The following is a 23,745-nucleotide window of genomic DNA, read 5'->3' as shown; positions in this document are numbered from 1 at the left end:
TCTAAGGCTGCAGGGGATTTCAAAATGGGCGAACGGAGAAAGGATTGGAAGGGTGTAGCTGGTATTCAAAACAAGCCGATCTCTGTTGGTTGTTTGTAGACTGATCCAGAAGATTTTAAGCCTCCCTCTGGAAATAAACAGATTCTGTGGCATTCTAGCAAAACAAAAAGACAGATGCAGTTTGTGATATTATCCAACACCGTGGCTAATATTAGAGACTGTGATGGTTGAATTGGTATTAACTCTACTACTGTTTCCCGCCACGTTATTGTTTTCATCTCACCAGTTAATAGTATGTGATGAGAAGTTTGGTAATCATTGGCTGTGATTGCTTGCAGAAGGCCCAACCATCTGTCCACCATTTAGCACAAAGAATGATTCCATGTTTGCAGCGACAAGTCTGATCTTCTTATTAGATCACTGCGTCATCCTTTATGATGATGGATTGTGTCGTGCAGGGTCACTCTTTTATTGGTGAATTGATCAAAAAATGTACTCAGTGTGTGTCTGAGGAAAAGCCACATCTGGAGGCCACCTGGGTACTGTTAATCACAAACCTAAACAGAAAATAGCTCAATCTCTTCATCACAAACACCCAGGAACTCCTTTAGTTGCATAATAGTTGTTATTATGTCATTTTCATACTTACCAAAGACAGAAAATGGAACGTTTTCATATTCATGTGGAAATAAATACAAGGTGCCTGTGAACACTGACTGAAAACTTAAGGGTTACATACTGTATTTACTTTGTTTAATCCCATACAAAACCTCCTTCGAGACATCTTTCTCTGCAAATTCTTTGCTGATGTAATGTTTACTTTGCCACAGAAATCTTGCTGTTGTATTCTCTTAAGTATGCAACATGAACACAGAATAATTCAGTGGATGGAATATATCTAAACCACAGTCCACACATGATGTTGTAGATCTGATGAAATGTCCTTGTGGAGCAGTTGGCCTGTTACGCAAAGGAATACAGGCTTTGAAATGATGATGGCGGTCTAAAATGGGTGGTTTTCAAAAGCCGGGGGATTCTATCAAGTTCATGAAATATGTTTTCAAATTGGCAGCAGTGGTGCTGGGAAGGAAACAAAGAAAAGGGAGAATGCACCTTTTTGACAGCCAGTATAACTGATTATGATGACAGGGTAATGGCATGAGACAAACAATGTTGTGTATGTTCCTGTGCATGTTTCAGGAAGAGAAGGGTGTTTCACAGGCTGAACACTGTCATTGGTGGGCCTTCTTCCCTACTCCTCAGCTTTGTCCAAACGAAGCAAACAAATCAGAAGCATGTCAGCAGGTCTCTCCTCTGTCTATCAGCCCAGAGCAGGAATTATGTATTTTCTTTGACTGACCTCATCCAGGCCTTTCTTTTTGGATCTAAAGATCTGTTGCATTCAAATCAGTTAATTTCACATTGACGTTTCTGTTGAAAACTGTTAAGCACAAATGCATCTTTGTTCCTTCAGCACCACATGAGTCCTATCTTTGAGTAATTGTTCATTAAGAACACAAGAAACATCTTTCGTTTATTGCATAAAAACAAATTACTCAAAGAAAATGAGTCATGTTTTTTCCTCATGTAATCTGTAAAGTAGTCATGTGTTCAGGAAACATGGAGAAGCAGAAGGCCTTTAAATTCACATGCCTTAAAGGTGCGGTTAAAAATACTGAATTGTTTGCATGTTTCTCGCTGATATTCTTGGTGCAGCAGTGTGATGACCCTTGATGGGGGTTCCTCTGCTGGGCCTCGTTTTAAGCAGTCACCATACAAGAAAAATATACAGGCAGATCCTCGCATAGCTCACACCCGGAGCAAAGCAAACACTCTCTGCCATGTCCACGGCCTCTCTCATGTCCTCACTTGTATCTGGCCTTTAATGTCCTCTCCAGAGTGTCCTGGATGGTATCCTCATCATCCCATTGGGTGGCTGACACCATTAAACAGGAAGGGACTCCTGCCATGAGCCACAATGCTAACACAGAAACCAGAGAGCAGCCTGGGTGAGTTACATCATATCCTCTGTACGCTGCCTTGCACCTGGATTCTGATAATCACTTTATGACAAGGGGGTCCTGCAACATTGCTGTAAATCAACTGTAGAAAATGCTCAAATTATACCAAGTTGTGTAGCATAATTACGCACACTGAGTCTGTTTACATGGAGCAATGACTGTCAATAGGAGTCATGTGAATCTGCTATTCATGAGAACATAGCTGAAATGAAATCAGGCTGAAAACATGCAGTCTATTTTTCAAAGGGTTTAGGCGGCAGCCTGCCATTATCTAAACTGAGAGCGGGGCACGTTTGGAAGCAGCAGCCGATAGGATGCAGTCAATCTTTCTGTCAGTCCGAACAGAACCTCACCCTGTTCCTTTTTCTCACTGGGGTGGTCCCCACCATGCTGACCATCTCTGTTCAGGGATGACTTGGCAGAGAGTCCAGCAGCAGACAGGAACATGCAATCAGCAGTTTCCAGCAGGTGTGCTGTAACTCTCACTTTCTTTCATCCAGATCCCCTTCAGTAGATTTCAGTGTGTGGTGTGCCAGCCTCGGCTCATGCAATGGCATCCCTGAGCCAAGCTAAACGTGTGTGAATGCAAAATTGTTATTTGGCTGGTTTTTGACATCCTGTCTTTGATGCTCTTGTCAAACAGTTTTTCGCCCAAACACCCTCCTGACAGATTTGACTTCACAGCAAAGAGGTGAAGGTGATATGTGGCTCTGGACTGTAAACACACTGTAAGCTGGCTATTGATGATTTGTACACAAAAAAGATGGCACATGTGCTGGCCAGATGTGGCTACTATTGTTGTGGTTGCACAGTTGTGGTCAGTGAAACTCATTTAATACTTCATCTTCTACCTAGAGAAAATATGAATGAATGAACAAATACAACTCTGAGTTGACTGAACATATGATGTCTCTTGGCTGAATGGATGACTAAAATCTGTAACACTTCCACATTGTCATGGCCCAAACCACAGACCGACATGGTTGTTCATTCACAAAGACTGTGTTTTAGGTACTCTAGAGGATACCCTAGGCACAGGTACTGCAAACTTTAATCTAAAACAAACCAAAAGCTGCAGGCAGAGACCTGGAACAACCACCAGAATCTGAAAATACACACATTTCTGCAGCTCTCCATTTATAGGCATCGATGTAAGTAAAGATGGACAATGCATTACTATTTCCTGCTACTATGGAAAGGTGAAGCTAAAATCTGTTGTTGGAAATGTCAGTTTTCTAATGTCGTCTCTCTGAAAACAGCTGTGATTGAGTGAAGTCTCTGTTGCAAATTAGATTTTCTAAACCAGTTGACTGAATGTTATGATACTCTGCCATGTAATCTCCAAAGCTTGTTCATGCTTGATAAGTATGTTTTCTTTAAAAGTCACTGGAGATCAGTTCATGCAGACATACAGACAGACTTCCTAAAGTGAATCAGTGCATTGAGCAGTATTTAGCTGGAGATGGAGCCTGGCCTGAGGCTGCTTGGTGGCCTGGAGCTCTCTTCAGTGGCTGTGGTTGGAAAGGAGGCCAGTGCCAACCACACTTTGGCACATACATCTCTTCAGGGTGGTATGATGAATCCCATCAAATTATGTTTTTTTGTTTTGTTTTTTTTTTTTTATTAGTGAAAGGGCTGACCTTGTCTGTGATCTATAGCCAGACCTATAAAATGCAGTCACACATTGAACACATACAGGCAGAACATGCTGTAAACTCCATGGTTCAGAGACTGGAGGAAAAATTTCAACATGCATGTACAGTTAAAAGGACAATTTGACATGGTGAAGTTTATGAGCAGACAAACTGAAATGTTTTTGCAATGACTTTTTGCTGCTCTCACTCTGCACATACACAAGTCAGAACTCAGGAGGAGCCTCCTTCATTGTCTGTCCATGTGACAACCATACTGACAAAAAGGGTGGAGTAGCACATAGGTGTTTGTCAAAGAGTTGGACAATTTACATTTGAGGCCCTGTCTTTGCAGAGGAAATATAAGGGCTGAAATGTTTCCTGACGCACAGAATATAATACAGCTGCACATCCCAGCAGGACAACTAACCCCATGAATCAATAGCCTCTCTCCAACATCATATATAACACAGACAGCCATGAGCGGGGGGATACTTAATCTCCTCGCAAGCAGTTTTTCAAGAGTGCATGTGGCTGTGAGCTTCTGATTGTCTCTGACCTCAGTTTCTTGTATGGACATTGATCTCAGATTCAGAACAAACACATGTCGACTGTTTCTGATAATGTATTTTAATGAGGGCTTTTAATCTATGTGTGGCCGTCTTGTGCATGTTGTTCAGCATGGACTCACAGTATCCCAAGCATAGCTGCTGAGAGCCAGATCTCAGTACTTAAATCACAGAAGATTGATAGGGGCAACAGAGAATCTGTGAAATATCAAGAGATGGGGAGAAAATCTCTTTAATCAGCAGCAATATCCTGGCCATACATTCCTTTGCTGCATTTAGTTGCCAGACCATTGTCATCACTGTGATGTGCATTTCTTACAGCCGTTTTCTTCATAAACCTCAATAACGTCTATTGTAGAACCACGCTGTCACCAGCAATAAAGGGAGCCGGTTAACCCTAACAGGGCAGCTGCAGATGAGACAGAATTTGCAGACAAAAAAAGAACAAAACCTGTCAAGCAGTTAAAATCATTTTAATGGTCAACGGTTGTATTTGGAGGGACAGGAACTTCTTTCTTCTGTTAGTTCAAGAGGACGACTTTTCCTGCTGACACAGAATGACCTGATGTTTCCCAGGTTGGAATCAAGGCCTGTGGGACTTAATTCATGTAAAGCGATGTCAGCACTAAACAGTTAGGAGTAAACTTGCTGTGGATATCTCTTGTCCAGGCCTGCTGTTGGAGCAATTCTCCCCTGTCCTTCAACAACTCTGATTAAGATTGGCCTCTAAATCGACCCAATCATCACAGATGATGAATACCTGCAGCCAATCCAGTTGGCAGTTAATCAGCAGTGTCCAATCAGGTAATGAGGACCTGTGTGTTGGAATGGAAAGCAGACAACCCCATGGCTGTTTAGCGGAAAGGAAAAGCAGTCCAGTTACATTCTAAAGATACTTAAGGCATGCCATCGTTGTGTTCACTGCCCTGTGAAGATCACTGTCTGTGGACAATTATCTTTGATCAGAGAAACAACCAAACTGATGGACATCTGAGAGGCAGGGTGCCTGACTCAGAGATGGGAATTGAAGCATTGCATTTTCGATCTTGTAAATTCTTTGGTCAAGAAGAACCACCCATAAATCGACTCCCTCAGGAACTTGGCAACCCTGAACCCTAAAACCAATCTGCAGTCAGGTCTGGAGATGTTTATGGAATAGTACATGGAAAATTTGTCAGGGAAACATGTTTTCCCAGGGAATTAGTATCATCAGATGAATTTACAAAAATGCACAGCATTGTTGCTGAGTGATCTCCCACAGGTCCTCCAGGGAAGGAGAACTGTTCCAACATGGTACATTACTCTGAGTGAGTGCCAGAGGATGACTTTCTGATTTGTGGTCCCTCTTTAGCAAGCATTCCTGGGGGAAATTTGAGAGAGACCATTATGCAAATCCACAGGTGCATGCCAAGACCAAATAACTGGACTCCTGCCTCCAAGTACTTCAAGATGCCTTTCTGCCGGCTCCTGATAGTGTTCAGACCACAGTGTGAGGAGACACGCCAGGAACATGTGGGTGTAGTGTGGAGGGCCATGGGGCCAGAATATCCACAGCCTTCAAGGAAAGCAATTAAAAATGGATTTTTACTTGTAGAGTGTATTATCAGACAAGCCATGACTCAGGAAGCAAACATTCAGTCGAGTGTGTTCCTATCACATCTTGCGCTGATATGGCTGTCAGTTATGTCACCATCTTCATATGGTGAAAGGAAAGGGAGCCCTTGTTTTGAATTTCACATTCACGAGGTATTACCACATTCCACACACTGCAAAGCTTTCAAAAGACTGACTTCATTAAGCTTTGAGCTGAAGTGAAACCAGCAGGTTTAAATAAATAAACTTTATTTTCATGCGTTTGTGAGGTATGTATTGTATGTGTGTGGAAATGAGAAATGTCTGTTGTGGATGAGGATCAGCTTGGTCTGCTTACTTTTCCCTCTGTGTGGAGGACTTAAAGTGTGGTGGGTCAGCTGAAGACAGGAAAGCCCCTCATCATTAACTGTTGCTCAGCTGTCATGAAGGATGACAGCAAGAGAAGCACAGGTCATGTCCCATGTAGAACCACTGCCCCCTTGTGTCTCAAACAAGAACACTGCTCCTTAAGTTTAAACATACTCTTATGGTAGTCTGATGCAAATACAAAAATGAATGAAAAATCACTCTCACCAGCTTCACTTTCTATCTATATTGTAAAAAAAAACAAACCACTTCTCTTCATCTCAAGCAGATGCAAGGAACTAAACTTTTGATTATGTTATTTAGAAAACACTTGAAAGTATCATTGACCCTGTAGTAAGAAGAGTGTGGTATGAGTAAACTGTCATGATATGGTGCAAAAATCATTTTTAGACTTAACTATGATGTAAATAAGACTGAATTTAACACAGTGTGAATAATTTTGGGTAAACTTTGTCCTTTTAAATAACAAGGGTAAGTTCATGAAAATTCTTGTTTGGTTAACTCAGAAAAATAAAAATGGCAGTTCTGAAAAAGATGAAGACTAAATAAAAACTACAATGAACACAACAACACAAATAGAAATGCGGGTAAAATTTGATTTGTTCCCATGCACATCAAATGTTAAATGTTCAAGACTAAAGTGGCTTTACCTTTTCACCCTTGATAAATTATAGCTTTCCTCAAAATATGTGGAAAAAGCAAAACTAAATTAAAAGCTAAACTAAATCTAGTCAGTTCTTCAAAATGTACTTCATGATTTGTAAAGCTAATGAAAATGTAATAATAACACTGCCAAATACTAGTGTGTAAGAGCAGCACCACAGCCCAAAATCCTGCTTTTGAAAGCACTGATCATGTGTGTGCACTCATTTTCAGCCACAGGGCATATTACAATCCAAATATGATGCAGATGAAGTGAGATAAGATGATAAGAATTTAGTCCATCATTTTTTATTCCCATAAACAAAGGACCTGCAGCGCAGAGAATCTAAAACATTCATCATCAGCAGAGGCTTGCCATTTTTTTTAAAAAAAGAAGGAAAAAGTACCCCAGCTTCAAAGTCATCAGCAAATATTTCACAATATCTACATTGCTAAAAGATCCATCTAATTCAGAAACATTCCAACATAAAACAAGTAGAACAAAGTAGATGCTCATGAAAAACATGAAACAATATGTAAAACTAAGGACAGTCTTTTACATTCTCTAATCATGGTAATCTTATGAGACTAAAGTATGGAATATTTCAGCTACTGTTCCTTCGGATAAATATGACATCAGTCATTGGAATTCGTGCTGACACCTTTCATGAGACGTTTTTATAAGCACTTTAAACATTCTCTCATCTCTAGCTCTCAGGGCATCAGGTCAACATTGCACAACCCAAACAAACAAACCCATTCACCCTTGTAACACTTTTCAAGGCCAGCTTAAGTAGAAGCATATGCACTGATAAGCCACAACAATTGAAATCAAACCATCAGTGAAAATGTGACATCTTTGCCATTTGATGGTTAAATCTCCAGTTCAGCTGTGACTGTCAAAAGTGAGAATGATGTGAGAAATGGAACTGGATTAAGAGTTCTCTATTGGAAACACAGTCATGTCAAAACATAAAACATTTTCCTTTTCCTTCTGAACACCCAGACTGGCAGCAAACACTAAAACCAATGGCTAATGAACATGTAAACTCAAACAGCAAAGGAACTGCTACACATTTATGATCAGAAAAAAAATCTGTTGGCTCAGTATATTAACAACACTAACAGCATTAATAAATACAATTTTACACCGTTATAAAGAAAAGCTAATTTGGAATTTTCTCCAGTGATCATATACTGAGGGTGTGGAACGATATGGCTAAGGATGTAGTCAGAGCTCGACGGAGGCAACTATAAACAGGTGTACGTGTTATGTTTTTCCATACATTTGCATGAACACATATACGTCTGTGTCAGAGGATGCATAGGTGGCATTGGAGATTCTGAGGTAAACCCATAAAAGGCTGTGAATGAAAAGTAAAAAGTATACAGCATATATAACAAAACTGAAATTTTGTTATATATGGGCTCTCCTCAACATCTAACACTCACATCCATGTAGACTGCCATGTGTACTAGTATGCATACAAATGTGATAATATTTCTATTACCTATTATTGTCAGCTAGGCTTCGCTCACCTTTGCACCTCTCTGGATACAATCAGAGGCAGAGGTTATGAATAAGGCAGGTTATAAAACATAAAAACATTTACAGTTCCAGACAAACATATGGGTCAACACAAATTTTCCTCCAAGACACAATAAATTACAAACATATACAAACAATAGAAATTGCTTGGCTTCTTTTTAAAACCCATCTTTAACAGACAAAAAAAAAAAAGTTTCCAGAAATTATATAAAGTCTCAACCAATCAAACGGGCAGCAATAAAGAAATTAGAATCCCTTCTCCTTAAATGTCAAATCAAAACATAACACCATGAAAACCTATTTATACACCCTAGTATGTACAGGTATCGAAATAAAAGTGATATTATTTATTTACATACACACATCAGTCCCTGATCGTTTAAGGCCAAAGGGATGCAGACGCACGTGTCACCCACATCACCTGTAGGCTGCTGTTGCACTTAAGTGTTCCTTAGTTTGCAAAATGCAAAAGAAGCAGTAATATGGTAATACTCAAGGCCTTTGCTCTAGCATAACTTGTCTGTCAAACATATAAAACTAAGGAAACTTTTAGCCATAAGAAATAAAATTAGCCCAAACCTCACCGTTTTAACCATTTGTAATTTCATTTTTACTAAAGCAAGGTGTTTATATACATACAATAAATAGCACTAGAGTTCATAAGATTAAGTCCCGATTCCAGAGCAGCCTTTGGGGACTTCCTCTCATCCTGAGAGAGTGTTTATATAGAGTCTGTGTGAATCTCTGCCACAAATCCCACAGTTAAATGCAAGTGAATTGAGGGAACCAGTTTCCCATGTTGGTGGAACCACAGTGCCAGTGATGGAGGGAGGAGTCAGAGCATGCCGAAGCCTTCACTGCCTTCACTGATGGCCAGCTTCAGCATCTTGTGCAGCTCCTCATAGGAGTCGTAGGTAGGGAGGCACAGCTGGTTAAAACTAGACCAAGGAGGGGAACACAGAGTGAGCTACTGACAAGATGATGACGAACACTTCATATGGAAAATGGAAATTAAACAGAAAGGTTACTAGAGTTAAAGAAAACCCTAACTAAATTAGGCTCAACTCCTGCTGGAACTGAAATAAAAAAAAGAGAGGATTTACAAAAAGTGATCATCCAAAACTAATGCGTGTCAGCAAAAATGTATCAGCTAAAAAAACTGAAAAATATTCTCAGTTTTTGTCTTTTTCAGTTTGGGTAGATATGAAATCCATCTTCCAGTTCTATGACAACAGAAAGTGATCATGTGAGGTATCCGCATTTCTATCCATCCACACCTGGTATTATGGTATTAAAAGCATCAGAGTGCAATTTGGGATTATTTTCCATTATCAGTGTATCTAAGATTAGAGCAAGGGGCTTAAAGTGAAATGAAATATGTGGAATATTCAAAGAATCTGAAATTAAAAATGTCATACAAAAACAACAATTAGCTTACACTTTATTAAAAAACACAATGATTAAATTCAAGAATTTAAAAAGGTGTTATTTGCAGTATTGATATTTCAAACTATCAACAGCAGGGGAAGTGTGTGTCAGAACACACATGACTCATGAATAAAACGTGAACCTCAGTATTTACACACATCTGTGACTCTATTATTGTGTTTTCCTCTACAAACAAAACCTTATTTAGTCAAAATAACAGTGTCTTAAAATATTCATGCATAGCGCCAAAACTTTACAATATAGCTCTGTTAGCTTAGTTCTGTTTTTAGACAGAAAACAGCCACAGTAAAACCACAAACCACCACTGTTTTCTGTAATTTGTGTTGTCAATAGCTGCACTAAAGATTTGTTTGGAAACGTCCAAACAAGGTCAGAACTGTCACAGTTTAGTCTCAACTGTGGATCAACATACAGTGAACCTATCAAATATGATAATATAACACAATAACTTTTATATTTTGAAAAGTTCCCTAATCAAACTCACACATGTAGAAGAGACACTGTAGCTTCAGCATCAAACTCCATTCTTTTAGTTAGGAGCAGAGTATAGTGGTGACAACAAGAGCAGTCCTTCTAGTTTTTAACCTCTTTGTCACGTTCTGTGACTCTGAACGTTGCTCCTTAACAAATCTCATCTTCAGCTAAGCCTTACTGTTACACATGATGTATTGCAATACAATATATTGAAATCTTTGCCATAACCTTGGAACTCTTTTTGTAAACACTAATAATACTCTTAGGTCTAGGAATATTTTGAAGTAGAAAGATTACAAATAACTAATTTAAGCAAGTGAAAGTGAACATAAAGATCAAAAAGTGTAAAGTATAGGCCTAATGTGTAAGTCTACAGTGCACTAAAAAATAAAAATATAAATATTCTCTCTGGTGTCCAAAACAAAGCTGCATCTAGTCAATGTCTCTATGTGTTTTAGCTGTTTTAGTATAACTTGCTTTTTGCAACTTGATCCTTTTTCTTGTGAACATGCTGCTTTTTTGCAGCTGAAGGAATGACAAAGTTCCTTTTTCCTTTTTTTCCCCCTTTCTCTCTCTCTACCCCAACTTTTTATTCATTGTATATTTTAAAAGAGGACTTGATATTAGTAGAGAACTTGGTTGAGTTGATAGCACAAACATAACATGAAATCACTGTATGTGTCCTTACACCAGGAACACTGTAGAGTTAGCATAGCACTACATCTGAGGGTTACAGGAGGTCTGTCCATTTATTCCTGCTTGTTATATTAATGACAGTCCACTACTGAGAATGCAGTACAATATTTACACTTTTTTTTTTTTTTATCATATTTACAGTTTACCCATTCTTGTTGTAATCTCCAACTCAATTCCTCACCGACTGGCACTTATGTTTTATGTCCAGTAGTTCATTTAAAGGGAATATATCTGTATTTAATTTTTCTTACACAATATTTTCCTCTTCACTTTGAATCTCACCCTAAAATGCCTGAAAACACTGAAAATAAATAATTAAATAAACTTAGCAAAACATAAAAACAAGCTGAATAAAATGTTACAACAAAATGAAAACAGATGGAAAACTACGATAACCTTGCTTACCAGGTATGTGCAGTGGGCAAAGTGCTGTGTGTAGGGGCGGCAATAATCTGGAAGGAAGGGCATAGGGTGTTGAATCCTCCAGGTGGAAGCTGGGAGGATCCGGTGGTGAACTGCAGCAGACGAGCCAGCTCCTCTTGAGTGAAACTAGACACCACTGCCCAGAACCACTTCATCACCTACATTAAGAGAAAATGCAGCACGCTCTAATATTTTCACTGCTGCACTGGCAGAAGAGGAAAACAGAGACAGGGAATTTGCTGTACATATCTTACTTTCTCTCTGAAGTGCCATGATCCTCCAACGATTACTGCGTGAGCCTTGAAGTCCTGCACGTTTATATCACCAGTGCCACACATCAACAGCTAAAGAGATTAACAGACCAATAAAAATCATTATCCTGTGATGTTTTCAGAGATCGACAGGATTTAATTAGAAGCTGAACATCACACATACCTCCAACTCATTCTCATCAAATATGGCAAGCAGATTTTCTGGAACCAGTTCATTCAAACCTGCAATAGATGTGGAAATTATACTAATTATGTGCACATTACCGGAGATCTCAAATTAAGGAACTGGCAAAATAACCAAAAGTCTGCAGCTGTGTGAGCTTCCTTTACCTTTCAGGAAGTGTTCCACCTCATCTCTCACCTGGCTGGCCAGTCTGTACTGGGCCAGCAGGTTGAGATAATGCATCTTGTTTTCATTGGTAACAGCAATCTGAGCTCCCCCTGATATTAGCTCCACCACCTGCAAGAGAACATGTGTAGGAATTAAACAACAGATGCATAAAACATCTATGAAAACTCTTTGATTGTGTGTATTTCAAAAAATCAGCCGGTGAAATCAAGATAGCAGGGATAGTTTCTTTAACAGCCAAAAATATAGACTGAGAAAAAGGGGGATTGTCAGTCTGTTACACATTCTGTCACTACACGTTTGGGTAATAATTTAAAATAAAATATATAACTATTTGATGCAGTAACATATGTATCTAATAATAAAGTAGAAGTCTGGACAGTGTTTCAGCATGGGGAAATCCCCAGCCAGTTACTGTGTGGAGTTTTATAACTAAGCAACAAAGTTTAAAAAAGGCCATGCTTGCCAAATTCAGCTCGTCCACCTTTATGTAAACTCACCACTCCCCCTCTTTAAGAAAGACAAGATGCCTGCCAGACAAGCAATATGGTTTCTTTTGTTTGGTTTATTGCTCCTATCTCCTGTGAAATTACATCAGGGATAAAAGGGGAGGTCCTTTCCAAAGTGTTGCCTCACCTTCTCCAGCTGTCCCGACTTGCTGTACTTCTCCTCAGCAAACACCAGGTCCATTTCACTCACGTCATTGTTTAGGATGAAACAGACTTTAGTTTTATAGAACTCCTGGTCGTCCGTCTCGAAGTACTGCGTGTGGAAAATAAAATGAAAACACAGGAAAATGACGTTTTTAAATAAACACGGGATTTCATCTTCTCAGAGGAAGGATAAAAAGAAGATTGGGTCGGCTTTAGTTCTCAACTTTGAAATCTTAGTGAGTTGGATAAACAGCAAAACACACTGGCTTGTTCTCTGTGAAATAAATAACGCCAAGAAACAAATCAGGTTTGTTGGCTTCGTAAGGAATGTTAAAGCGATGACACACACCGGTTGACACCAAAAGGTAAACAATGAAAACATGACCTTCCAACTTCCTTTTCTGTGAGAATGAACTGTGCTCCATACCTTGTAGTTCATCCTGAGGCCAATGATCTGGGCCAAGAAGGAACGTGTAAAGCGAGCTCGGACCAGCTGCTTGTAGGCTCCACCTAAAGCAGACTCATACAGGCACTTCCCTACAACACGGCCCGCAAACTCATACATCTTCAGACGCAAGTGAGATGGCCGCTCAGCATTTGGGTGCACCTGGAAACAAAGGTTAATACGCTCTGACTTAAACAGCCAAAATATTCCAAAGAAAAAAAAATTAACTGCAAGTTCCAACAAATTACACTGAATAGCTTTAAGACATTTTAAAGGCATTCATACAGGTAGAAAAGAATAAGATGAAGCCCAGCCTGATGTTGGTGAGCTGAGTCACATGTTGATAAATGTGCACTTACTAGTGTTTACTGCTTCCATGTTTGTTTTGTTACAAACTTTTAAAATCAAAACTACCATTAATGCCTCTTCATAAATATAATGTTAACATCCTAATCCAATAAATATTTAGATTTCAAAATCTTAAAATAGGCCTCGTTAAGACCAAAAACTCTGATAATTTTAGACTTTTTACAGTTCAATAGATACTATGTAGAGAAGGGAAAAAGCAAATCTTACAAGCCCCTGGTTGTTATCACTGAAGCGGGTGAAGAGCTGGTTGGAGGTGTCAAACAGGGTCTTACAAATCAGCTCAAACCACTCCCTGCGAGGTCCTCCCCAGTCCAGAGCTAGAGACAGAAATGTTTGGACAACGTGATCACCTTCATGAATTACTTTCAGACATTTTATCTATTGAGAGTAGTGTTTGTGACAAAAACAAAAAAAAAAATAAAAGAAATAAAAACACAGTATTAAAACCTTGATTTTCACTGTTAGACTGAGATGTGATGTTTACCTTCTTCATCTTGAAACACAACCTCAAAGTTCTTACTCCAGTCTGACACGGAGAAGTTCCTCGTGGCCTTCAGGGACTAAACAACAGCAAGAACAAAAAACATACCAGTCTGTCACAGAACAGTATGTTCATGATAATATCTAAAGCTTTATCTGATTGTGCAGATCCACCATGCATACATAGTTTTGTGTGAATCTACTTACTGAATCTAGAATTGAGTGTCGGGTGATTTTTAGGCAGGTCTTGGTACGAGGTCTCTTGGAGTGGATGTGCCTGAGTTCACGTTGAAAGAAGTTCACCTTATCTTGGAACGTTTCAGAGCCACCTATTAATACAAATGCAATGAAATTACTGTAGCAGTTTTCACAAAAACAACATCAACATTACTAATGATCAGCCAATGAAAAGCCGACAGCATTAGTTTGAAACAAACCAATGTTCTTGTGCAGGAAACGGATGAAGGTGGCAGCCATGATGTTTCTGTCTTTGCAGCTGAGTTCCACAGGGGGCTGTATCCCATCATCCACCAATAAAGTTAAGTACTTGTGAACAGGGTCGGGACCGTGATAGGTAAACTGACAAAAGAAAAGATGGAAAATCAGACCTAATGACAGCTACCACACATCTTTATAAAAAACATTTTCAGAGGAGTTTTGCTTACCTTCGTTCCTGGACAGACTCGAAAGGTAAAAAGGCGCCACGGAATAATTTTCAGGTAGAACTCCTTCACGGATAGTTGCTGTTTTAAATACAGTTTTGAGTCAATTGAGTCCATGATATATGCAAAATAGTAGGAAAAAGAAGCACTACCACAACAAACAATCACACACAGTCACTTACCTTTGGCGATATGTAACAATAGACCTTTTTTGGTTTCTTGACCTTCTCAGGTTGTCCCTCCACAGGAGAGTCATGGTCATCCTCCTCTTCACCCATTGAGGGCCTCCTCTGAGGAGCTAGTAAAGAGGAGGCTGGTAACTGCCATGAGGAGCTGCTGTAGTTCCCACTGCTGTAGAGGTATGCCTCAAAGTAGATACTGATGCCTGGTGTGGACACGTTCTTCTCCACGCAGGCCTTCTCATTCTCTGGAAAATCAGAAATATATAGCTTCAAAAACTCAAGCTAGATGAACGACCTCAGTGTTTTCAATAGTTAAATGTCTTCTGGCCCCTTGTTCAACTCCAGAATGCAAAGACTTACCACTGAGAACAATAATGTCAAACTCCCCATTGCTGAGTGGCTGGTCCTTGTAGGAGATCCGTGCCCTGAAACAGCCCGTCTTCCTCAGGGTCAGTCTGAGTAGAACCTGGCACTGTGGCTTGTTGAGTGAAACAGACTTACTGCAATACTCCTCCAGACTGTCATCATCCACTGTACCCAGCTGAAGAGGACGGGAAAAAACTATAATTCATCAACAGGAAACTACTGCAAAGAAACTGCTGTGCTATAAATAAAATGAGGCTGTAAATGGAAATATGACATTTGTATTACTTCATAATAAGAAAATAAACCTTATTAGGAGTATAATGAATGACGATAACAATGATTGCTTCCTTACAGAGTGAACGCGGACGCTGTAGTTGGCCTCATCTGTGAGAGATGTGGAGTTACTGGTGGGATTTCCATACTCATCCCTGGGCTCAATCTGCAAAGTGTGCTGCTGGCCATTTGTTAGCACCAGAGTAGAGAAATGGTATGCAATCTTGGTTTTGGATGGAACCACTGTACCTGGAGTGAACAAAAGAACAGCAAAAATAGTTAACTGACCTGAGTACAGCCTCAATAAAATAGTTGTTAGTATATCATTACACACTGCAAAATATCAGCATTAAATAAGAGTCATACCTGGCTGGAATATCTTGTAGTAAGGGCTGTAAGCCACATTGAGGCCACCCAGCTTGACAGCAACTTCATAACGGCCAGCTTTACGCACAGTGAAGGCCACCTTAACCACATTGGACTCTGGTTCTTGCAGAACCTCCTGTGTAACAGGGATGTCCAGAGCCAGTTCAATGTGGGTGATGTTGACCCTCAATCCTACTGGCCGATGGGCTGGAAAAGGCTGCCCATTCTTATAGAACAACTAAAATAAAAGAAGCAGAAATTATCTTTAATAAGGCAGCCACTTGAGTCATTTTGATGTTTCTAAACAAAGCACTAGTGAATAATCTCGATTTCTAAAGAATTTATAACAAGCAAACATGAGTGCATCTTTAGTTTCACTACATAAAGAAAGACTAGGACCTGGACTCTGAAGCTCATCGTCTGCCCCACTTCCTGTGGTTCCTTCCAATCCCAAGACACCTTACAGGAACGTGGGTCAAGGTAGTTTCCCCGGACATAGTCGTAGATGCTGCGGTCACCGCGTCGCCCTGGGTCCTCATTCTGCAGGAAGCTGACCACCCTCGCAGCAAGCTCACAGAGGAACTTGATGGTAAAGACAAAAGCTATGATGGAAACAGTAATTCCACCTGCAATAAGAAATGGATAAGACAAGTTGTTGGAACATATGTTTGTCATGAATGCATCATTTTGTTGGTTTACACATTTGTTCATTCACTGGTGCTGATGATAATATTACATCAAATTTTGATAAAAATGTTTAAAGTTTCAAAACTTAACAGTAACTCCTTAGGGTATACAAATACCAAAAATGAACCAGTAAAACACCCACTATTACATGTATAAGCTAACGTGAAATGTTAGGGACAAGACATGTAGTTGCAATTCCAGTCATATCAGTAGATCCCCACTCCAAACAACTATTACAGCACTCACCAATCACGTAAAACATGAGGTCCCTTATCAAGAAGCACAGCGCCACAGTACAGCCAAATATGAGCGCTCCCGCTGAAAAAACAGATGGATATTGTACGGATGAATGATTAAAATTAAAACATTAATCAGCTCCAGCACTGAGCCTGTAGAATAAACTCAGAATAAAAACATTTTGTTTTAAGATATTTTAACCATGATAACAGAAGCCCAGGCTGGACAATGTCTCCACTAAATTAAATTTACACAGTGTCCTGACTACTGACACAACAATGAAAGTTAAGAAATGCTATGATTTATCCACTGCAGTATTAACCACGAACTAATAAATAAGTTGAACTTGAAAATATTACCCATTTATGACTGTGTCATACATATGACACAATGAAACTACATCAATATAGATACAAAATACACATCTATAAATCTATATATAGATACATATGTTATTGTGTATTGATCCTGAGTGTGATTTAGCACTGTTTAAATGAAGGGGGGAAAAAAAAAAAAAAAAAAAAAAAAACAGCTGTTGGGCTACATAAAGAGATGAGGCAACAAGGAACCTCTCCATTACAGCACTTGAGCAATTATCAAATGATCTCACAAAACTGATGAAAACACTTAGCATCAGTACAATCCATCTTATGCCTCATGTCAAGTTGCCTCTTGATACGCTGCATCTGTGATAAGCAACTCAAACCAAACCTCTTTTACGCAAAAACAGATTCTAATCTCACCAAGTGACCACTTCTCATTCAGACGCCTCTCAGCAAGGCTGTGTACCAGCCGGATCTCGTAGTCCTGATCACGACTCCCCCTGGAGGTCTGGAGGATCTTAATGCCTGTAGACAACTTAATGTAGTCCTCGTAGTAGTAACCCCAGGCAGCTAGAGAAAGCTGCAGTGTACTGTCAAACTGGGAAAGATCATCTAGATTCACACAACCCAAGGTCTTCAGTCTGTAGGGAAAAAAGGTATATGAATTCAATGAACAAGCAAAACTAGTAGTGCAGCGTAATTTAATTCAGATTTAAGTGATATAACTCCTTTAACAGTCCAGTGTGTCTCCATGTCTGTAAGAGGACTGCCTAAAATGCAGAAAACATACTAACCGATACACACACACACACACACACACCAAATCTTATCAAAAGACTTAAGATTGAATGTCCCTTTTTACTATTTATTCGAAACTCTCTGTCATCTCAGGCCTAATTCAAAATACCTCTGAGAAGCTTTAACTTCCACTTTTGCTTTTTAATCCATCAATCCAATGCAAAGATTATCTTGGGTTAATACAAAGTCAGTCACTTGATTGATAAAAGCTCTGAAAACTCACTATCTCACCCTAGAGCAGTGATGTTATGACATTCATGACCTTCAGAAATATGAAACTAATGTACATGAATGTCAAACAACACTGAAATAAAGCTGACCTTTGGAAATATTGTAATTGACTTCACACAAATACAGAAAACATTAAAACCATCACCAGCTATTTTGCAGACTGCACTGACACAAACACCTAATGCACACATGCATACATCAACATCTGCAGTGCTGCAGGGTCTCACACTAACAGTCTCCAAAGAACACTTTTTACTGCAGTGACCCCCTGAAACACTGCAGAATCCACTGAAAGCTCAGCTCATCATGAATGAAGAGGCTGCCCTCAAGTGGACAAATAAATACAGTCTATTTTAAGCAGCATGAAACATAACACTGGCAATGATCAATGAAAGACATTGAAAAATGTCGTGCTGGGAAAAATCTACATTTATGATACGCCAGCAAGTAATTGTTTCTGAAAAAGTAAAGCTGCTCCCAATTGAATGCCAGATTAGTGTAAATGGTAAACTTAAGACCTTCCATTGCTTACGTATGGTAATAATGCTCCAGGTTCTGGGAGCAAAGCCACTCCTGGAAGGCAAAGTCTCGGAGCAGCTGGATGTGGGCCTCTGCAATTTCCCTCCAGCGCTGCTGCTCCTTCACCACCTCTTCCAGACGACTCAGTACACTCAGACTCAGTTCCTCCAGTGTCTGCACATCTGGATGACACACAAAAAGCACAAATACATCCTCATGCCAACAAGGGGCCAACAAATCAGCACCAGTAATACACTGTCTTAAATACTCATTGTGGTCTAATGTAAAGAGTATTTAATCCTGTGCTGATTATCCTGCTATGCCACATGCCTCTTTGAAGCCTGAATAAATCAAATGGTCACCCAGGGTCAAGCAATACACACAACCTTCCTAAATTGGTCATAGCTCAAATGTAGTTACGTGTGACAGTTACACTTATTTATGAAAAAATAACTCTATAAAGCTTCTCCTATTACCACCTTATTTACAAGAGTTTACTTGACAGCAATTATACCATGTCTTACTCTCACTGATGTTGCTTTTACTTTTTTCACCCAGGATACAGCCACATCCTACTGCTCTAAAGATGTATTAAACATTTACATCTCAAACAGATACAACTGACACTGACTGACCTTCAAATAAGTGCCTGTATTGAGAGAGGCTATGTCCTTGGAGCCATTCCTCAATCTGACTTTCTTTGCCTTTCTTCCAACGCACTTCCCAGAAGAAGATCCACGACACTGAGCAGAAGAGGAAGGTCAAGAAGAAGCGGCGGTCCATCAGACCATCTTTCAGCCTTCACTGAGACCCCTCCGTGCTCAAAGGAAAAGTCCCAATTATAAGGAGGCGAATAAAGTTCCCTGTACAGGAGGACAAATCTACTTAGGTCCATAAAGTAAAAAACAGCCACATCAAAAAAAAAAAAAAAAAAGGGGGGGGGGACTGAAAAGCTGAAGCTTTCACGAAAGATACAACAGTTTATTGAGGAATAATACTCCAAAATATAAACCTTTATTAACCATATTTTGGGGAAATTGGGCTGTTGGCTGCTCTGCCAAGAAAACATGAATATTTAAGTGTCACCTTAGAGAGAGAAGTGCTGGCTGATGCGAGAATAACATTACATGTAATCCTTAACAATGAAATATGCATGAACAACTCACCTAAAGAATCGCCACAAAACTCTCACTAGCCCCTGTTTAACGAAGATAAATTAACAAAACAGCTAGAGGTTCCCAGGGTTCAACACAGGCAGACTGTACTAATTCCCAAATAACACCGGTGCAAATGATGCTAACAATGCTGACAATGATGAGCATTCTAGACGGGCTAGCTCGGGAGCTCAGGTGATGCTCCTAAATGTCAACCGACGCAACTGCCATTCACACCCATACAGCTCACAAACCTTTCCAAACACCCTGTTTAAGTTGAGTTCACCGTTCAAATGCATGAAAAATGATTTTAAACCAGAAAACACTTAACCGCTAGAACGGAACGTCAACACGCTAGCTGCAATCCCACCACTATCAATGGATTATTGACACTGACGCGCTGGGTAATGCAAGATGCTAATGCTAACAACTGTTAGCATCATGCTAACAAACAGTACCGTAGTCGAGGCTGGCTAATAACAGTCCCATGCTAACAGCTAGTAAGTTAGCCTACAATGTCAGCGTAATTTCAAAAAGCACGTTGTCAATCTTTAGCGGTTGCTAAACTGTGCGTTATAACAGCATCATAAGAGAGCATTTGCATCATCATCATACAGACATAAAGAAACACTTTGCAAAAGTGAAACCGCTCTTTTAAAATTATATGAAACACTGCATTTACCTTCGTATGTTGGCATTAGCTTTGCAACCGGAAAATGCGCAGAAAATCTGTCGAGTGTTGATTACATCACAAATATTTGCACTGGTACACGAGGAGTAGATGAGCAGACCAGTGTCGCTGCTAAGTCTTGTCCAAAGTTAAAATTATGGTATGTAACGTAGATTTTTGTCCTCATAGCAGTAGCATCGGAGCATGTTCTCACGATGCTCTTGGTCATGACAGTCTGTTTGCTTAATAACGCTTAATAATTTACGCGTTTAAACTAATGATGGTTAGCTATGCTACCTAGTCTTCGCTTGTTAGCTGTATATGCTACGTTTAAAAAGAAAAAAAAAACTACATATACAAACGTCTCCTGTATAAACAATAGTTTATAGATCCGTGTAGCTGTATAAATACTTGTCAGATCTCTTAAACACCAGATCCTTTTTTCTAAATCATAGTCCATACGTAGCTTGAGGTGTAGCTAATTTTAAAATGTTGACATTGAAGCGAACAAATCAATTTAGTGTTCGTTAGGTAACTTAATGTTGTTAGGAGTGTACTCCTGCTCATCAGACATATTCACATTTAGTTTCTTTTTGTTTGAGGTTACAGACTTTGTTGTTGCAAGAAAAATATCAGTTTGATGTTGTCTTCAAGTAATACATTAATATTAATATAATATTTGTTTACGTGTACGTTTACAGGGGAAGCAGAAAACAAAGAAGTTTGCTGCAATGAAGAGAATGATCAATCTAAGAGATCAAAGAATGTAAGTTCAGTGTTCCTCCTTCTATGCCAGTTTAATGTAACACGGTAGTAACATTTGTAACATCACTGGTTGTGTTGTTATTGTTTTTGTAGTAAAGAAAAAGACCGTGCAAAAGCAAAGGAAAAGAAGAAGAAAGATCCTTCAGAACTTAAAGAGAGAGAAGTGTAAGTTGAGCAACAAAATACTTCGGACATAGGACATGGGCTTGTGTTTGATGGTTGCTTTAACTGATTCCTTTTCGATCTTTGTGCAGGCCAAAGTACCCTTCATGCCTGTTCTTCCAGTACAATACTCAGCTTGGTCCACCATATCACATTTTAGTTGATACCAATTTTATCAACTTCTCCATTAAGGCCAAACTGGATATTGTGCAGTCAATGATGGATTGCCTATATGCCAAATGTAAGTATTTTTGAAATGCAAACAAATATCTTATATTTAATGGTGTAATTATGTTCAGTGCTGCCATATAATACTAACACAATAATTTCATAATACTTCTGTAATTATCTCAATCCTAGGTATCCCATATATCACTGACTGTGTGATGGCTGAGATTGAAAAGCTGGGGATGAAGTACAGAGTTGCACTCAGGTAATTTAAATTCAAGCTTATGTATTAAGTGTCATTACTTTCATGCTGAGGATATCAGCATCTTTTACATTATATTTATTTGAGGTATAAATATAAATCCGCCTAATGACAGTCTCTCAAAGGGAATTACCAATTTTGAGGGAAAGTAATAGCTCAAAAATAAGCATTGCACCTAGAATCAACTTCCTCAATATTCAGTGATCCAGATTTATTCAGATATGTATTTTGGTTTATATTATTTTGACTTAGATGTTCAGTCAGTGCTTATTCCTTTTTATAATGAAGATTCTTTATTTTAGAGTATGCTGGGTTTTTTATTCATGAGTTGATATTGACCAATTAATTGATCACTTCTTCCTGTTCCAAGCAATTGTTAACATATTGGTCCCTGAAACAACCACTATTAATAATAAGTAATTCATTTTTATAATTTTTTTCCCCCCTTGTCATTTCTACAGGATAGCAAAAGACCCACGGTTTGAGCGCCTGCCTTGCTCACACAAGGGAACATACGCTGATGACTGTCTAGTGCAAAGAGTAACACAGGTAACGTACATTAATGTGATGTGTCTCTATTGCAGCAGTGTTAGGGTTTTAATTGAACATACCATTTTTCCTCAAATGGTGCACAGGGCCTTTATTTCTTTCAGCTGCAGAAGGTACCAGGCCTTTGAGGGATGCTAGTATTAGAATAATTTCTTTTTTTCTAATATCCTGTGTTTCATAAGTACAGATTAGAATGGTGTGTTCAGTACAAAACCTTGTTTTGATTTGCTTACATTTGCAATGTTACACTTCCTTAACTGCTACAAGTCCTTCAATCTGCATAAAGTGCATAAAAAGCATTAATTATTTAGTAGAGCTTTTTATTGTGTAATTATTGGCTTCCTGTTGCACATTTACGTTTCTGCATATGAAAGTTTTGCGAAAAAGTTAGACACACACCTGCAGTGACAGACAATAGCACATCAGATGAATGTTCCACTTGTCTGTCTCATGTGCTCTGTTTAATGTGCAGCACATTATTTGACAGGGACCAAAGTGTATCCATGTTAATTTTACCCAGCCTGTATTTGAGGCGTTTTTTATGGCTTCTTTGTATGACTTTTATTTCTTCATGTCAACCTCTACACAAGCTTGTAATTAAATTTTTTTTTTCTCCAATTTTTAATATTTCGTACTTGAGGAAATAGGGTATTTACCTTTCTAAAGTGTAAGGATACCAATATAATGCACATTTTACTTGTTACCCAATTTACACGATAGCAACTTAGTTTTAGAATGTTTGTTCTAATACAAATGTCAGGTTTTTTTTCTTGTGTACTGTGGCTTTGTGCAGTTAAGATTAACATGAAATCTATTTTCATAGCACAAGTGCTACATCTTGGCAACTGTGGACAGAGATCTAAAGAGGAGGATCAGGAAAATACCCGGTGTACCCATCATGTACATCTCAAACCACAGGTAACTGTATTTCTAAATAAAACATCATTGTGGAGAAAGGGGTGGTGATGACTTTGTATTCTGTACAGCATTAAAGAACTAATACAATATAAACATTTTTCTCTTTATAAACACAGGTACAACATTGAACGGATGCCTGATGACTACGGTGCACCAAGATTTTAATATTTCTGCAACTCAGCCGGACCTGTAAATAGACTGATTGTTCTGTTAAATATTATATTCTTTGCATATTCACTTTTTAATTTTGCTGTTCTGGTTGAAGGTTTTGTCACATTTTCTGCTTTGAATTGAATAAAGGAATTATGGCAGTGCAAGCTGAATTCTTTGTTAACTTTATCACACACTTAAAATGCACTTGTGTGTGGCCAATGAGGAAAAAAATTCACATTATTATGGGAAAAGACAGAATATTAACATAGTGTTTATGGATACAGATGCACTTTATTAATTCACAGGGGTTATTTAGTGT

At 38.9% G+C, this 23,745-nt stretch overlaps 2 protein-coding genes across 4 annotated transcripts; one reads left to right on the top strand and one right to left on the bottom strand.

The window, feature by feature from the left end:
• Positions 1-7,115: 7,115 nt before the first annotated feature.
• On the bottom strand, positions 7,116-20,546 carry arel1 (apoptosis resistant E3 ubiquitin protein ligase 1). 3 transcript variants are annotated; one of them, XM_030126458.1, is made up of 22 exons: positions 20,462-20,546; positions 19,261-19,488; positions 18,639-18,807; positions 17,498-17,718; positions 16,764-16,835; positions 16,230-16,456; positions 15,831-16,068; positions 15,544-15,713; positions 15,186-15,366; positions 14,826-15,070; positions 14,647-14,724; positions 14,419-14,560; positions 14,189-14,310; positions 13,986-14,061; positions 13,709-13,818; positions 13,115-13,294; positions 12,671-12,796; positions 12,016-12,145; positions 11,849-11,907; positions 11,668-11,757; positions 11,396-11,571; positions 7,116-9,309 (listed from the first exon to the last, which is right to left on the bottom strand). In XM_030126458.1, the coding sequence occupies exons 2-22, from the start codon at positions 19,406-19,408 to the stop codon at positions 9,207-9,209; spliced, it is 3,063 nt and encodes a 1,020-aa protein (XP_029982318.1). In that variant the 5' UTR covers positions 19,409-19,488; positions 20,462-20,546; the 3' UTR covers positions 7,116-9,206. The 3 variants fall into 3 exon arrangements, with proteins under 3 accessions (XP_029982318.1, XP_029982319.1, XP_029982320.1); XM_030126459.1 differs by lacking the exon at positions 20,462-20,546 and adding an exon at positions 20,034-20,408; XM_030126460.1 differs by lacking the exons at positions 18,639-18,807; positions 19,261-19,488 and having other exon boundaries at positions 20,462-20,479.
• On the top strand, positions 20,496-23,587 carry fcf1 (FCF1 rRNA-processing protein). The gene is made up of 8 exons (XM_030126461.1): positions 20,496-20,609; positions 21,151-21,215; positions 21,308-21,379; positions 21,469-21,617; positions 21,737-21,809; positions 22,268-22,355; positions 23,179-23,273; positions 23,390-23,587. The coding sequence occupies exons 1-8, from the start codon at positions 20,607-20,609 to the stop codon at positions 23,436-23,438; spliced, it is 594 nt and encodes a 197-aa protein (XP_029982321.1). The 5' UTR covers positions 20,496-20,606; the 3' UTR covers positions 23,439-23,587.
• Positions 23,588-23,745: the final 158 nt, after the last annotated feature.

The sequence above is a fragment of the Sphaeramia orbicularis genome, chromosome 22, assembly GCF_902148855.1.
Source record: "Sphaeramia orbicularis chromosome 22, fSphaOr1.1, whole genome shotgun sequence".
In the NCBI taxonomy this organism is placed as follows: domain Eukaryota; kingdom Metazoa; phylum Chordata; class Actinopteri; order Kurtiformes; family Apogonidae; genus Sphaeramia; species Sphaeramia orbicularis.
The sequence above is the reverse complement of the archived record's forward strand: the minus strand, read 5'-3'. Positions and strand labels throughout refer to the sequence as shown.

Bases quoted from the DNA above. Each gene is read 5' to 3' on its own strand.
- arel1 (XM_030126458.1), bottom strand. From the start codon at position 19,408: ATGGACCGCCGCTTCTTCTTGACCTTCCTCTTCTGCTCAGTGTCGTGG. The intron at 14,561-14,646 runs GTAAGCAAAACT...TTCTTTTGTCAG, and splicing joins GAGTCTGTCCAGGAACGAAG to TTTACCTATCACGGTCCCGA. The intron at 12,146-12,670 runs GTGAGGCAACAC...GTTCTCTTGCAG, and splicing joins AGTCGGGACAGCTGGAGAAG to GTGGTGGAGCTAATATCAGG.
- fcf1 (XM_030126461.1), top strand. The intron at 21,380-21,468 runs GTAAGTTGAGCA...ATCTTTGTGCAG, and splicing joins GAACTTAAAGAGAGAGAAGT to GCCAAAGTACCCTTCATGCC. The intron at 22,356-23,178 runs GTAACGTACATT...CTATTTTCATAG, and splicing joins TAGTGCAAAGAGTAACACAG to CACAAGTGCTACATCTTGGC.